Source organism: Sinohyriopsis cumingii, chromosome 5 (assembly GCF_028554795.1).
Source record: "Sinohyriopsis cumingii isolate HCF-2022 chromosome 5, ASM2855479v2, whole genome shotgun sequence".
Classification (NCBI taxonomy): Eukaryota; Metazoa; Mollusca; class Bivalvia; order Unionida; family Unionidae; genus Sinohyriopsis; species Sinohyriopsis cumingii.
The window spans coordinates 111,671,265-111,689,484 of NC_142965.1; the positions used below are offsets into that span (position 1 = coordinate 111,671,265).

Consider the following 18,220-nt stretch of genomic DNA (forward strand, 5'->3'; position numbering starts at 1 on the left):
TGTTGTAAGCAGAGCTGGTTGAATATTGGAAAATAATAATTCATGTACTACAAGAAATCAAGAATATCTGACAGTTATTCTAGAGTAAAAAGTCTGTTGCTGCATTATATAATTACAAAGGGAGTGGCATTTCAAAGGGAGTGGCATTTTTACTAGGCAATATAGATGTCCGGAAATCGATAAATGACCGAGTTAGACATCCATTCTGAACTATTCATTTACAACCAATTAAACCTGGAGATGCAACTGTAACTTATGTAATGGGTGGATCACAGACAATAATGCCTTTTCATAAGTCTTTACTGGTCCCTATCCAATTGAGCTGACAATTTGATAGCAATCTATTACCATCATTGTTAAATTGGAAAATGTATTATTTTCATGTTAGAAAACATGGCTTTTATGTTACATGTTCATTTGCTTTTTTCTGACCCTAACTTCCAGTGTATGTTTTCAGATGAAACAATATCTTAATTTTGTCATAAATATTTGTATTTAAAATATATTGTATGAAATATGATACTTCATCAGTTAGTTGTAGAGAGAGAGAGAGAGAGAGAGAGAGGGAGGGAGGGAGGGAGAGAGAAGTAAGTTAATTCCTTCACAGAATAATAGTAACCACTAACCAATTTCTGACTGCAGTTGTAAGATATCTGAGTAGAAAGTAACAGCTACTCTATAAGCATGCAAATCATTTTAATGTGAGTTATAGGCCCCCAAGTACTATTCTTCAGAGAAGACACAAGACAGGGTTTTAGAAATTAAAGCCACACAAATACCAGTTTGTTACTTTGTGAAAAATGGGGTCATTATGAGAAAATGGAGACACTACACCTGATGTGCCTGCTGGTGATGATTGGTCAGTGAGCAATCAAATTGTTGTTCCCAAGTCATATAGACAGGATATGCTTAACCTAGCCCATAAAACTCCTTAAGCTGATCATTTTGTTGTCAATAAGACTTATCACAAGATCCTGAATCATTTTTTATTTGCCAAAAATTGCAAGTGATGTTTATAAGTACCATAGATCTTGTCACACTTGTCAAATGGTAGGAAATCCCAATCAGAATATATCTAAGGCACATCTGCAACCTATTCCTGCATTTGACCATTTGACAAGCCATTTAACAGAAAAATGGTAGAATGTCGGTTCTTTACCTAATACCAAGTCAAGCAACCAATATTTGTTGACCATAATGTGTGCATCCTTAAGATTTCCATAGATTATTCCTTTGAAGAATATTAAAGCAAAAACTGTTCTAAAAGTTAAGGCAATGTTTTAACACTTGTTTGCCACCCCAAATCTGTCCCACAAATTTTATGTTTGATTATTTCCAAAAAGTTATGCATGAATTAGACATCCAACAGTTTAATTTTTCTATCTGTCACCCTGAAAGTAATGGGGCTAGCTGAAGACTGTCTGAAAACACTCTCACCTACCCAGGATATATGTATATCATATTGAATCAAACCTTAAAAAGGAGAGTGATCAGTAAAATCCTGCATTGTATAATTGTCAAGTAAAATCAGGAGTTTTTTCCCCCATATTGGTATTTATCACCAAATGAAAGACCCCATGACTACCCTAAAACAACAAAAAGAAGGTCACAAAACACCTTCAACTACCCAGGATACATGTAGGCACTTAAATAGAATAAAACCAAATAAAACGACAGTGATCTGTAAAATTCTACCCTGTATAATTATCGAGTTAGATCAGTAGAGTTTATTCTTTTGTTGATACTTGCTGAAGACTGTCCCAAAACACACTCATCAACCCAGGATAGATGTATACAATTACAATGACTTAATGAAATATGCACTTTTGGTGCATCCTCTATTTCTCTCTCTCTCTCTCTCTGTCTTTGATCATAGTTCACTAAACTACTTTCTTATTGCAAAGAGCAGCAAAATTAACAAGTCTGAATCATGCGTCACTACATTCATATTTCAAAAATTCTTTAAAGCTTTTTTATAAATCTTTGATGTGATAAAGGGCAGCTGAATAATTAGAACCCAGGGGTCCTATATGTATATTTTTTAAATTCTTGAACCAGATTATTAATTTTAATTGGTTTGATAATGGTAAAAATTACAATAAATAAAAGTAAAATCTCCTGTAACATCTTCTGTCTCTGATTTATTTCCACTTTTAGAGACAAAAGTTTTAAAGGATGCAAACCAGTTTTAAAGCTGGTTTTTTTTGGTTGTTTTTTTTAATAAATACATTCAAAGATCAAGGTTCTGTACATTGACAATGCAAATTAAGTATTGGAAAAAATTGTACACTAAATTTTATGTTTCTAATCACAAGCAAACATTTTTATCATGATACAATCATGTTTTTCCACTGTTTAATTATTTTGGTTTTTGTGGCAAAATGTGTTCCAAAATGAAGATAGTGATTTGAATAAGAACTCCTTTAAGGAATGCTTAATTTTTTTAATGTCATTTTACCTAGAAACTTTTTTTAATGTGCTATTTATGTTGCTCTGAAATATTTTATTTTCATGGGAACTTATGTACAAGAGTTCACAGGTAAAGATAGACGTCTGTGAGGTGCATCAAAATGGGTAACTTACAATACAATCTATACAACCAGGGTTCGTCTGATGAAAGCTCGTTAGAAAGAATACGAGGGAATATATCATTGTAATTTCTGATCCTTACTAAAATAACTAATGTTTCTAAAGTAATGAGAGATATCACTAAGAAGTAGATTTCTTAAACAGTGAAGGTAAGTACTTAAGTTCATCAAAACTGGGGTTGAAAAAGATGGACCACCCTGCTGTACTGTATGCACTTTTGTTTTTTTGTATGGTGTTATAAATCACTTCGATCTTCGAGAAAGCATATGGTTTTAGAGACGATTAAAACTTTGTTGCTAATGTACACCTTAAGAAAGGGACAGAAAGAGTTATCGACACAAAATGTCATAAAGCTCCATAGGGAGCATTCATTATTTCTGGTAAAGAAAAACTTTAGAAATTTAGATTGCCATCTGTTGTCATAATATGCCATGCTAATCTCTAGTATGCCATTATGACAACAGATGGCGTCCCAACTAGGTGCCTCATTATGACAACAGATGGCGTCCCAACAAGGTGCCCCAAAGATGACAACTGATAAAACTTAGTTTTTACATTGTTGCAAGGCCAAATCTGTGTGAAAACAGTAGTTGGGTTTGTATGAAAACAATAGTTGGATTTGTGTGATTGTTAAGTTTATAAACAGAATATACAAAACTTGAAATAACTGACATGGAGTTTGTCATGCGACAAACTCCAGAATCAATTCAGTAGTTGTCAAATAACAAAATACAATGATGCAGAAGGAAACTAGATCAAAAACATGCAAGCAACCATTTACAGCTTGGATCAATGAAAAATAAAAAATTCATGACTAGAATTATGAATGTGGCACTTGCAAGCAGACATTCACAATAATGCAGAAGGAAAGTAGCACTTGCAAACTGCCATGTCCAATTTGCATCAATGAAAATTCAATATACATTGATAGAATTTAGAAAGTAGCACTTGCAAGCAGCCATTTACAATAATGCATCAAGGAAGATTAGGAAATACGCGCATATAATTATTGTGGTAATCCCCCTTCATATGTTTGGGGGGGGGGGGGTTGATGAGGTGTGTTCCTGATTCTCCAATTATCCAACAGTGTTATTCACAGTGAAATTGGAGGCACAATGCATTTATAGCGTGTATCTAAAAAAATAATGCTTTATCTAGCTTGAAAAAGAAATTTAGTTTTACTTTTGGAAGATGACTATATAAATATTATGTGACCCTGCTATAGCACGCTCCATTAAAACACAAATTCGGATATCACATAGTCATGGCGTGGCTCCTGAAATTTTCATTTTGAGGAAGAGATTGCACATAAAGACAATCGTGACATGGCTTCTGAAATTTTATATGTATTTTTCTCATACACAAAAAAATAGATTTTTTCTTCTTAAAGGTTCGTAAAATAATGTAAAAAGTTTATTCTTGGAATGCGTAGATGTCACAAATGGAGATTTTATTTTTCTTATTGGTGGGAAAATATACCATCTGGCATTTTCTTTTTATTGATGACATTGTTGGCTGTTTAAACTTGTATATGCAACCATTGGTTTGGAGTGCAGAAATTCAGACCCCATGAAAGGAAACCACAGACTTGATATAAAATGCACTGAAATTTATCTCTTGTTACATAAACAGTTTCTCTGTCCATATTGACAAACCATCTGAACAGTGCATCATTATATCAACCCACTTATGTTGACATTGAGAATGACTAATGTATGTTTTGAGAGATCCGCTTTTTGTTGTTGACATTTCTGGTAGCGGAGATCAACTGGACGAGGCATTATCTTGTAATCTATCTTTTGTTGGATTTTTGGCCACTCGCTAGTGATTAATTTATTTATATAGACCGACATTTCTATGTGGATAGTAAGTAAAATGCCTCTTCTTTTCACTCAGAATTAAATCCTTCAGAACACTCACATTCTGTGTACTAATCCTTGACATCAGACCAGAACACCTGTGCCTCTATCGTCCGTTGACCCTTTCTTCAATTTCTGACGCCTGCATGGAAGGCAGCATTACTCCACTACCACGAATGTAAAAAAAAAAAAAAAAAAAAATTCATTAGCTACAATCGAACACATTTTTTTAAATGTACCCAGATAAAATAGTCTGCAGAAAAATTTATGAAAATGTACTAATGTCTCAATCATGCAGTACAATTATTTGATGTTGCCACCACAATAAGAAATGGGCATTTGTTTGGTTCTCTAAAGCTGTCCTTTAGTTGTGCCTTCAATAATACATGCATCCTTCATCAAAGAAAGCAGACTACAATCTTCAATAAAAACAAAGAACTTTTCTTCAAAGGAAGTCAGTGCCAAACTTAAACATAAGCTATGGAATCTGATGGATCTTTTTATTTTCCAATGTGACTCAAACAACTTTACAGTGCCACGAAAGCTTCCTTTTTTTGCAGGGAAAAAGTTTATGCTTACAAACGCTACCAACAGTGGCTTAAAACACAAACTAATTTTTACCGACTTGGGACGTACTGAAAAGTATATGTCCTTCATCATTCATTATGTGATTGTGCCATGTTTTTGCACTAAATTCAGACTATATGACCTGTGACAAAATTATTGAATATTTTAAATCTCTGTGTGCATAATTTCAGTAAAATTACTTGTATTGTGGATTCAATGTGTGTGATGAGATTCACAGGTGAGTACACGGTTTTGATACTCTATTCATGCTATACATTAGAAATCCATTGTTCTCTAACTAAAGTAAAATATTATAGATGCCTTCTCTGTTTTCTGTTTTCATCAATAATGTATTTCCCATTTAAGATGCATCGATTTAAGATGGTAACTGTGCCAATGAAGCACATATTCTACTGCCTGCATTTATTACCTACACCCCCCCCCCCAATTTTTGGGGGTACATGCATCATTTTCTTCAGCTAACTGACCTGGTTGCTTATAACACGGTTTGGTCTATAACACGGTTGGGTTCTATGGCTCCCAACTACTGTGTTATAGCAGGGTCACACTGTACAGGCAACCTGTTGATAACAATGGCCTTTTGTTATAAAAGTATATTTTTCAGTATGTGTGTATGAGTGTTGAAAATAAATATATTTCCTCAGATAAATAAAGATAAACATGATAATGATTTACCTTTTGAAAAATCACAAATAATGTACCGAAGTCAAGCTATTCAGCACACATTTAAACAGTTGTATGATAATGTTTGAAACGGGTGAATTAGATCAGCAGGAAATTTATTATTATTATTATTATTATTATTATCCACAGTTTGATTACATTTATTTTTAGGCCTTTTATTTTGTTATTATTCTTGACACTGACACATTAATTGAAAGTTTTGCTCTGATGTGGTTTAACGCTTTCTCACAGCAACACGAGTAAGTTATTTAGTGCAGAAACAATTGAAGTCAAGTGCTTTGTTTAAGGACACACAATGGTAGCTGACCACTGCTGTTTTGAACTTAGGATTTGAACCTGCATCTCTTCAATTGTGCATCCAGATTGCTAACCACTCAGCCACTGCTCCTCTTAAGTAAAGTAGAATGTCAGTTAAAGATGTTTTGCTTTCATATGGCTTGTGATGGTTCTCATAAGGCTCAGTGCTGTCTAAAAAATTGACTTACCCACTACTCCAGGACAAATATGGCAGATAACATGTATGCAGATCATGGTATTGCTCAGTACGTAAATATGAATTATGTTTAAATCAATCATTCATGAAAATGAATTTGGTCAGTTTAGCTACATTTTGAGACTGACATGAAAATTCAATGAGAAACAGATGCAGGTATCATTTGGATTGCTGTAATGAAATATATCTTGTTTCCAGGAAAATACAATCATTAAAAAAAGGATGGTCTTTAAGACCATCCTTTTGTGCAAATGAGATTTACAAATAAATTTTTCTGGTTTTCTTTTCCATTTCCATGTTAAATTAAGAAAAGGAATATACTAAGGATTTATTTCAAGGTATATAAATTTTGTGGTAATGTTATGTTTTCTTCTGTTCACAGAAAAGCATTGGAAAGAATACTATGAAATGACAAAGGAAAATTGCATTCATGGTCTAACCTGCAAAAACAAGCCATTCTGCAAAGGTAAATAACTTGTTTGTGTTCCAAATATTTTATCTATTATTTTAGTACACATAACTGAATATTTTGTAAAGGTGCATTAAAAATCCAAAACACACATAAACACACAGAGTACACACTGTAAAGTTTTGTTAAATGCCCATCTCAAATTGGGCATGTTATGTTATGACAGTTTGAGAGATTTTAATGTAACTTTACCAAGTATATGCCATGACCCATTTTGTGTGTATTGTAAAGTAGCCATGCCCCTTGCTCAAGGTCAACTATTGCAGTTTTACCGTAGATGTATGGCCAACAATTGTGATTTCACCATAGCCATGCCACTTTCTGCAAGGCCATCCATTGCAATTTTACATTAAGTCTTACTGAAATGACTTTTAAATTATGGACACATGGAATATTAGCAAAAGTTATGAAAATACAATCATTACAATCAAATCCAAGTAGTGTCCATGTTTGATCTTGGTCTGGGTTTTATATTAGATTCATCTGAGTTTGTCAGGGAACCAGTCTAGTTTTACAGAAGTACTTCAGATGCTTTAAATTGCCCATGTTGTATGAAGAATATCTTCACCGAGATGTTTTCCTAAATATGGCATCCAATGAATGAACACATATTCTGGATGAAAAAGACAATTTGTCTTTAGAATAGTATAGACAGTTGCACATAAGTGTAAAAAAGAATATTCAGGTTCTTGGGAAAAACAGGAAAGACAAGAATTACATTTATTGAACATTGTGTTGATTTGAGTATCTCTTGTGGCCAGAGAGATGATGGCCATCACCACATAAAATTCAAAATTTACCCAAATATTAAGTCAGGTTGGGAGCATAAGCAAGAAGCTTTTGAGTTTAGTGGGGTTTTGAACTGCAAAGTTTTGAAACTGTAGTGGAGGTTCTAAGTGAACTTTATAATCTTTTTAGTTGAATATAATGTTTATCTTCCTTATATCAGTGACAGATCATCACAACTTGTTAAATGCATGTTTTCAGGCTTAAGAATTGTAGTACATATTATACAGAAAATTTGTCTGACCTGAGGAAATATGCTGGCAGCCTTACAGGGAAAGTCCTATTTGGGTTGAAAGGTCAGCAAGGGAAAATTTATCTGCGACTTGTATCCTTGTCTGGAATATAATTTGTCAACTAAATTGACATGATTGTCATGAAACTTTAGCCTACTGCATATCATTCATTGAGGGTGTATCACATAACACAGCCAAGCCCCTCGATTCAAGGTACATGTCACAGTAATGGAAATTAAAATTCAGCAACTTGTATCCATGTCTAGTGCTCACTGACATGACAGTGGAACACATTCGTGTCAATTGTGTTGACTTCCATCCTGTGGGACAAAAGTACTTGATATGAAGTAATCAAAATGTAGCCATGTGGGATCTTGTGCTACATAGTATATGGTCAAAATAAATTTAATAACAAGAATCTTAAAATGAAATTTAGAGGTAAAGTAATTTATTTGATCAAAGTCTGAACAAGCAGACTATGGCGGACTTAAAACCCTAATACAGTTTTATGGAACAGTAAATCTGGTATAGTAGACAGTAATGTATTACTTCAAGAATGTGAAATTCAGCCGAGTGCATGTTAGTGAAAGAAACCTTATTTTGGAGCAGAAGTATCCAAAAGACAATCCCTGTAAGCTGTGGAAAATTGTACATAACAAGCATAAATAATGGTTTTGAAACTTGTTCCAACTTTCTAAGTTAGCTATATATATGCCCCTTCTGACAGTAAGTAAACACTATAACAGATTTATTCATAGATTAGGGGCATATTATGGTTGTCGCAAGATAAAATTGATCCCTGTCACCATTTGATATTATCTCCTGTTAAAGGGAAAGACGATGACATATTTGCCATGAAAAAGTCAATGATGATTCATTGCATGCATATATATGTTTGTCTTTCTGAAAAATTTCTTGAGTTCATGTGATGAAGGTTTGAAAATAGTTTATTTTAATCGTGTGATTTTTAGAGACAACATGTGCTCTGATAAAACTTTAAAAAATCATTTTAAGACTTGATTTATGCTTATTTTCAGTGGGAAGCAGGTGCTATGGGATCCATTTACTCTGTGGAAGTATAGTGACTTTGATGTCGGTACTAGAAGCAACTTTGAACAAATACGCCCTTAAGCTGAACTTGACGTAAGTCATAAAAAGCAAACATAAAACCTGTAGCAAAAAAAAAGAATCGCTTTATCAAGTTTTACATCAAAGATCTCAATACAGGTAAACCAGTTGTTTTGTGTACATCAATTAAAGTATTTTTTAAACTTAATTAATCAGTACATTTATGTCTGACTTCGTTTATGAAGCAAAATGAAGATGAGGATTTGAATGTAATTGCTTTTAGAAAACTTTTAATTTTTGAAACCTTTTAATTTTTGGAAACTTTTGTTTGTCACAAATGTACTATTTTTTGTTTTGTTTGCTTTTTGTTAACTGAAATGGCAATTAGAAAGTGATCTTTCATAAATTTTTTGCATGAATATATATCCTTTGATTGAGGGTACGTTGTAGAAATATCACCATGCTTTTGAGGTGTATCTTTTTATGCCCATGCAGCAATAGCAGAACATGGCATATTGCTTTTTCTGCTGTCTGTCTATGCATCTTAGGTTATTATGTCTGTCCCAAAAATCATTTTAGTACAGTGGAACAGAAGCTTTTTGACACAGAGCTGTGAAATATTATGTACTTAATAATGATTATGAGAAGCTGACCATTATTAGATTTTCAGGCCATCACAGCAATTTTCCATTTTGTTCAAAAATACATAGTTTGAAACTATTTAGACAAAAGCTTTGTTAACACTGTTTAGAAACAAACACAAGGCCGACAAATGAAATTAGTTGTGCATTTTTGTATGTATAAATAGATGATCTAATTAAATTTTCATGCCATAGCAACGTTTCATATTTTCTTAGTTTTTTACTCACCTGTCTATGGTCAGTTGAGCTTACGGTATGGACTTGTGTCCATTGTTCTTCAAGTGTCATTCGTCTTCCATCATCCATATGTCAACAATAGGTTATTATTAGTTTTGTTCCAGTTTCATTCAGGCTTGGAATTTGGGTTTGTATCATTGTAATGGTTTTTTTTCTAGATTAATTCACTAATGAGCAAGATATATGCATATTACAAGACCTTCCATTAGATTTAAAGTTGGAGGGTGAGTTGCCAAAGTCGGTGGAAGGTTTGGGAGACTTCCTCAAATGAAGGTAGTTAGGCGTAAAGTTAAAGAAGCCAGGTAAGTCACCTCGCTCCCGGTTGATAATTAAAGACCTGATATTAATGAGGTGATGCAGCATCTGCTTGCAAGAGCTTTTCATCAATCTGGAAGCCATACTTCTGATTTGATTCTGATCAAACTTGGAACGTATACTTTTGGTCATAAAGATCTTAGATGAATTATGTACTGATCCACAAATACTAATTAGATGATCTAGTATCAGATTAGATAAACTTGTTACCACAATATTTTTTATCAAAACTTTAAATATGGGTTTATGTCATCATTATTTTGGACAGATTCAACAACGTGCAAGATCCACCATTTTGCTGAGATAATTTTACATCAGGTTGACTATCTTGATAGAACTTTGGAATGCAGTTTTCTGATCTGATCTTGATCAGACTTGGAATATCAAGAGCTCAGATGAGTTTGATGATGTCAAAGACCCACATATGTTAATGAGGTGGTCTTTCATCTGATTGGCTGAGCTTGTTATGACTCTGGAGGCTCTACTTCTGATTAGATTTTTTATCAAAGTTGAAATAGATTCTTGGATCATCAAGAACATGTACAAACTTGATATCAAGTGAGATGTATATATTTTTGTGGTTGATATTGCATCTGATTAGCTGAGCTTGATGCTAATCTGAAAGCCATATTTCTGATTCGAATTTGATTAAACTTGAAATGTGGGATCAAGATCTTGGATTGGTTTGATAATAAGTGAGATCCCTGCATATTAATGATATATTCTTGTATATGATTGGCTGAGCTCATTACTACTCCAGATTCTCTTATTGTGAGCAGACTTTTTATCAAACTTAAATGCTTATATCATCAACAGTTTGAACTAATCAATAATGATCAAGATACATGCATATCTATGAGGTGAGCTTGCATGTGATTGATTAAGCTTATTGCCACTATATATTGAAATTAGAATATGAGGTTACATCATCATGATTTTGAGCAGCTTCACAAATAGGCAGATTCATGCATAGTAATTATATAATCTTGTATCTGATTGGCTGATCTTGTTTCTACTTTCAAAGCCATATTGTTATATGTTGGTTTAATCATCATCAGGGTTGTGGATAAATTGATTATGAACAAGACACTGCATGTTAATTATGCCATAATAGTTAGAGCATCCATCTTGGATGTGGGAGGTCATGGGTTCGATCCCCAGCCAAATCATACCAAAGAATTATAAAAATGGTACTAGCAGCTGTCATTCTTGGCACTCAGCATTAAGAAGTTCGTGTTAGGACTTTCTGGCCTGGTGTCAGGATAATGTGACTGGGTGGGACATGATGCTACATGTCTGAGACATGATGCCCCAGTGCTAGAGACATCACTACAAAATGCTACACTGCAGATATTGTAGTGATATGACTGAGACATTGTTAAAGCTATGTAAAAATCCTAATTACACACTCATACAGTACTGTATAACCCTACCTAGTGAAATGGACAGCTGTTAAGTGAGGTGAGCAGTATCAAATGTTGCACCTCTTGTTCAGTTTTCCTGACTGGTACTCTCTTGATCCACATTGAAGGCAAACTTTTTTTGAAGAACAGAGATATTGTTTTAACACTTTATTCTGACACCAGTACTTTGGCTACTCTCTTCGTTGTTGGATCTTGGGGACATATTATATGCTTGTGTTCCCTTGTAATGATCAGGATATGGGGATGCATTAAATTTAGGGGGACACTGGCAGTTTGGGTCTCCTGGACTCGTTCACTGTGCAACACTGTCTTTGGTCTTTCCATGCGCACAAGAATTTCTTTAGTAAAATCTTGCTAGAAAACTGTGCTGTTTTATATAACTCACAGTTCTTTTTTCTTTTTCTAAGTATCTTTTTGTAGTTTATTAAATGTCATTTTTCAGTAAGTCAGAATCAACCATCAGAGTGGTGAGAGTCCGATTGAACAATAATGAACGTGTAGTTGGGGTCAGGTACCCTGATGTTCTGATTGCAGAAGTTGAGAAAGCTTTGAAAGAAAAGATGTTGATAGAGAGTATTCAGCAAGCGCAGATAGAACAGATAGAAGCTCAGGCAGTAAGTACAGTTAATGACTATTCTGCTATCATCTTATAAATTATTGAATGTACAGCTTTGAAGACTAAACTTTGTTATAGTATTATTACCATGAGGTAATAATTATGAACAATGCTTTTACATTGTTTAGACCCAGAAATAGGTACATTCATTTTCCAGTGAAATGAAAGAAGAATGTAAATCAAATGGAGAATGGATGAAGTCAGAATACAGAATGAAATTCAATGAAATGATAAATGCATTTTTAAGAAAGAGGAATGCAAAATTAATAATAAATTGATAGAGACTAAAAATATTATCACTTTCATAAATGGATTTGTAATCAGGCAGCTTCCAAATTTTCACTGCAGAAAACAATTTTAGACAACAATCCAAAATAAGATTCTTGAAACTGATGGATTTTATAACCCATTCCTAGCATAGGTTTTGGTGAGGGAGATAAAAGCATCCTTCATTGGATTTTATAACAGATTCCTAGCATTGACATTGGTTTTGGTTGGGGAGATAAAAGCATCCACCATTGATGTCATTACATGATCACTGGTACTTATATGTGGACAAATCTATTTTAATGAGACAAAATTTCAAAAAATCATTTGCTAGCAAATACCGTACAAATAGTTCTCCTGGCATTAAGGCCAAATGAGCTTACAGTATGGTCCTTCGTCTATCTTGTATCCAATGTCCTTTCAGAATTATTTAAAGACATTTCTTTTAAAATTCACAACTAATGTCCATGTTTTTCTTGGGATCATTCTGATGTTGTTATTGTTGTAGGGTTTAATGCCATATTTCAGCACATGGTAGCTATACATGGCAGCCAGTATGAGTAGTTAGTGTCAAGCTTTCTCACATACCCACATTGGTCGAATTGGAGACTGGAACCCACGCAGACAGAGGTGAGATAGCAGTGATCCGTAACGGAGAGCACTTTAGACCACTTGGGGCCCCAGGAGCATTCTGACATCAAAATTTACTCAGTCAGTGTTAATCCTTCATTGACTCTGGCCACTTTTTACTAAAGATTGGAAAGCCTTTAACTCATTACTGTGTGTCAGTCTGGAGGAACTTCAGATTTGCACAGGAATTGTCCATTATTTCAATAATTTGGCATCCTGTTTGAGTTTACTTCTTGGGCAGTACTAATTTTCTTTACAGTGGGAAATTTGTTGTGAACTCTGTATGAGTATTGGGTATACTTTATTTCAGCATGCTGGGAATGAAATGGTTGCCATGGCAACCAAATCCAGTCTAGAATGTGTGAAAACCAAAACAAAATTATATATCGTTTTAGTATTAATTGATATTAAGCTAACTACTTTTTTGCCAAATCGGTCATTGTTCAAACTTTTTTAATATATGATTGAAAAAAGTGAGATTTTCTATTTAGTGGGCTTGGATTGTCAAAGTTCCACCAAACTTAGGCACAGCAGGTGTTTTGTTTTCAGGGAAGGGATCAGATTGAATGGTTTAAATCAATAAAGTTTTGGCCGTATGTTCTGTGCTTATGTTTTTTTAGAATGTACACAAGGTCTTAAACATTTCAAATATAAGAATTTATTTTGGTCTAACATTTAACTTGTTGAAATTTATATTATATACCTTGGTTGCTATGGTAAAAATAAAAAATGCAGCAATAATATTAAGATTTTAATTTGAAAAACACGAAGATGACAGTATTATGGTCATTTTTATACATATTTATTCGCATCTATTCATATGCATTCTTTAGTGTATTCCTGTGTATATTATTAAAAATCTTTGGACTGTGCTATTTAAAATTTCATATGACTTCACGTTGCAACTAGTGATATGTAGAGCACATGTTTTCATTTGGCAGGAATGCTGTTGCATACAATGTTGAGCGTAGATGCTTTAATGTTATACACAGCTGGCTTCGGTCATGGCCGCAGTGATTGCGACCAAATCTTTGCTCTATGTTGAAAATGGTTGTCAGGAACCTTAAAACTGGAAATGTTTTCCTTGATCAAACAGCGGCATTTGACACGGCCTGACACGTGAGACTGTTGTTGAAACTTTCCAGGGTACGGCTGCGCTGGATAGTTGAGACTATCAAACTATTCATTCACAACAGGCACTTAAGAGTGCACATATGAGAGAACTGCAGCTCATGGAGACGTCAGGCTAATGTAGTCCCCCAGAGGTCTGTTCTTTTGCCAAGTCTGTTAAATGTTTATATCAATATCTTGCCTGGAACACAGTCATGCAAGTTCATGTATGCAAATGACACTGATCTCAGGACTCAAAGTTGTTCTTTTATTGAGCTTAAGAAGGTACTGAACACGGACCTGGAGGAGATGACAGATTTCTTTAAAAAATGTTGCCTACAGCCAAGCACAACAAAGACAGTCTTCAGTGTCTTCCACTGTAACAATGTAAATGCGAACCATGAGGTTTTCAACCACAATGGGCAGCACATAAAACATGACCCAGCACCAACATACCTTAGTGTGACTCTGGACAGATCACTGACATTCTGTAACCACATGAAGAAAACAGAGCACTCAAAACAACCTACTCCACAAACTGGCTGGCACAACCTGGGATGCTAGTACTCAAGACACCAGCCCTCTGTTATTTGACAGCAGAGTATTGCGCTTCAGTCTGGGCTTGATCACCCCATACCAAGTTAATTGACGTCCAGAACAACACACCAATGCACATAATCTCTGGAACATTACGTTCTACTCCTTTACCATGGCAACATTCCTTCTCCACATCTCTGTCACCAGGAAGCAACCACACAAAACTGCTGGCTATGGCTTATGCCCGTGAGCAATCTTAATTCCAGTTTGCCATCAGATATTGTTACCATTACTAAAAAAAATTAAAAAATATTTAAAAATAACTTGTAATGAAAAGAAAAGACACTCACCAGAATATGACTAAATTTGATAGAAATCATCCTTGCATAGATGGTTTTCAAGTTTGTACAAATGATGCTGAGCCATAATCAAATATAGCCATCATTTCTAGAAAAAAATACTTCTTCTCATCAGCTCTCAAATAGGCCAGTATTAGTAAAAAGATTTTTATTATTTTTAAAATGACATATTATAACTGCATAGCAGAATTTGACCAAATCTGACCGAAATCATTTTGGGATGAAGATCTTTCAAGTTTATTCTATCAATACCAATCCCAGATCAAATCTGGGTGCTTTACTGATATTACAAAATTCCCTAAAGGATTTATGAAAAAAACTTTCAAGTTGATAGAAATGATGATAGTTCAAAACTAGTATAAAAATTATAAACAACATTTTCTCAATAACCTATCAACAGACTTTTATCAGATTTGACAGACGATATCCCTGTGGAAAGACCTATTAAGTTTATACAAATGATGCTGATCTGCTATTAAACATGGCCACCATTAGATACAACTTTCATTGATTTCTCGGTAACTGCTGACCAAATTTAACAGAAACCATTTTGACATTAGGGGCTTTCAAATATATGTTTCATTCCATTTTGCAGAGAATTATGACCATAGTTACTAAGATTTAAAGAGTTTTGAATGACTTCCTCAAAAACTAGTCAACATAATTCGACACCATCTTGACGTGCAGGACATGTAACTGTCCCTAACAAATAAACCACTTCTCTAAAGATGTTTAACTGAATTTGACAGAAAGAATCCTAGTTTGAAGGCTTTTCATTTTGTTAGATTTTGTTCCAATCCAACATCAAATTTATCCACCGGTACTAAAAATAGAGAAACAGCATTAATCTCATCTACTCTGACAGACGGCATGACGGCAAAAGGCCTTTTAAATTGTCATTGATGTGCTGTCAGTTATAGATTGAACATATAAAAACTTTAGAAACCTTCCTACAGCTGATTTTTATATGCATTCAGAAGAAATTTCCACTGGAAATGACTCTGATATTTTGCCTTCTGCTCTTGGTTTTGTCTGTTCCAAGATGTCAATAGGCTGAGTGCTCTCTGGTCCTCTTTGGCATCTTGTTTACAGTTAGTGCAGTTGTAATGACATTTGTATTTATGATAAATTCAGTACTGTCTTTTGCTGCTTATGCACCAGCTATTTTATTGAAGTACACTTTTAATAAAACAAGGTATGAAAGCAGTTATTGTCTACTTTTAACAATCTTGAAAATGGAAAACCAAATATTTTTCAGTTTCATTCCAAGAAAATGATAATGACAGAAATTGTTCAAAGGAAGTGAGGAAAACCAATAGGAATGCATTTCTGAGACTGTAAAATTATAGTTTGAATGCAAACAGAATGCAGAGTAATGAATTCTGAACACATTTCATATGTAGAAGTGCAAGTGAAATGTACATTTGGTAAAGTTACCTGCTTCATGGCCTGTAAAAAGTGAAATGTACATTTGGTAAAGTTACCCGCTTCATGGCCTGTAAAAAGTGAAATGTACATTTGGTAAAGTTACCTGCTTCATGGCCTGTAAAAAGTGAAATGTACATTTGGTAAAGTTACCTGCTTCATGGCCTGTAAAAAGTGAAATTACAATAGATTTCATATGTAGAAGTGCAAGTGAAATGTACATTTGGTAAAGTTACCTGCTTCATGGCCTGTAAAAAGTGAAATTACAATAGATTTCATATGTAGAAGTGCAAGTGAAATGTATATTTGGTAAAGTTACCTGCTTCATGGCCTGTAAAAAGTGAAATGTACATTTGGTAAAGTTACCTGCTTCATGGCCTGTAAAAAGTGAAATGTACATTTGGTAAAGTTACCTGCTTCATGGCCTGTAAAAAGTGAAATTACAATAGATTTCATATGTAGAAGTGCAAGTGAAATGTACATTTGGTAAAGTTACCTGCTTCATGGCCTGTAAAAAGTGAAATGTACATTTGGTAAAGTTACCTGCTTCATGGCCTGTAAAAAGTGAAATGTACATTTGGTAAAGTTACCTGCTTCATGGCCTGTAAAAAGTGAAATTACAATAGATTTCATATGTAGAAGTGCAAGTGAAATGTACATTTGGTAAAGTTACCTGCTTCATGGCCTGTAAAAAGTGAAATTACAATAGATTTCATATGTAGAAGTGCAAGTGAAATGTACATTTGGTAAAGTTACCTGCTTCATGGCCTGTAAAAAGTGAAATGTACATTTGGTAAAGTTACCTGCTTCATGGCCTGTAAAAAGTGAAATGTACATTTGGTAAAGTTACCTGCTTCATGGCCTGTAAAAAGTGAAATGTACATTTGGTAAAGTTACCTGCTTCATGGCCTGTAAAAAGTGAAATTACAATAGATGGGTTAATAGCTATCATGAAGTCTGTCCAGTTGTCATACAGTGGTTATGATGTCTGTCTCTTAAATCATCTGTCAGTGGGCACATCCATGTGTGGTTTCTCTATTTCGTTTCAGCACAAAACCTCTAGTTATCCATCATAGACTATTAGCAAACTTTGTAAATAGCTTTTTCTTCTGTTGGAAATAGGTCAAAAGTCAAGGTCATAGGGACTGAAAAAAGGAAAATGTTTCCATTCAATAACTTGGCCTGTATACCAGCTACCTTGACCAATCTTTTTCATTGGTTTCTGCAATATGTATTGGGTTCTTTATCACCTAATTTGATGACACTTTTGATTGGCTTGTCCTTCTTGGTTTCAAAAGGTCCAAGGTCAATGTCACAGGGACTAAAAGAAGAAAAATGGATTTTGTACAAAACTAATTATTCATTTACTATTTGAGTAGTATCCCTCACAGAGATGATGTAGTATTGGGCTAATTGCATTTCAGGCATACACACCTGACTTGTTCATACCTCCTGGAGGGTGAAACTCGACCAGAATATATACCATGCCAGTATCCAATGGCAGAGAAATATATTCTTGTCAAGTGTGAGATAGAAATATTTTTATGTAAATAGCATGAAGACACTATGATGATATACCACCCAAGGATATTTAAGATGATGAGATTTATATAAAAAATTAACCACCTTTTAAGGATTGTATATTAATTACCTTTATCTTTTATTTGACATTTTTTAAAACTGAATTTTAGCATCTTTGCATTTTATATTGTATCTTTTTGTATTAAATGTTTACATTTATTGAACAGGTTTATGTTCCTAAATTATTGTGCAGTCAATTTGTACATTTTGCAAAAATTCATCTTTAGTTGGCACCAAATAGCCACTGTTGTGCAGATTTGCTGTAAAATGCTCCAACTTACATGCATATTCTTATTGGTAATGTTTCTA

The 18,220-nt window shown here is 34.1% G+C and overlaps 1 protein-coding gene across 1 annotated transcript in view; it reads left to right on the top strand.

The window, feature by feature from the left end:
* The window catches only part of LOC149800001 (protein strawberry notch homolog 1-like), a 146,082-nt gene that overhangs the window by 119,722 nt on the left and 8,140 nt on the right, over positions 1 to 18,220 (top strand). The window contains exons 30-32 of the mRNA XM_089959534.1: positions 6,596 to 6,679; positions 8,739 to 8,844; positions 11,829 to 12,000. Coding sequence (XP_089815660.1) covers positions 6,596 to 6,679; positions 8,739 to 8,844; positions 11,829 to 12,000 — 362 coding nt within the window. The remainder of the gene's footprint in view (positions 1 to 6,595; positions 6,680 to 8,738; positions 8,845 to 11,828; positions 12,001 to 18,220) is intronic.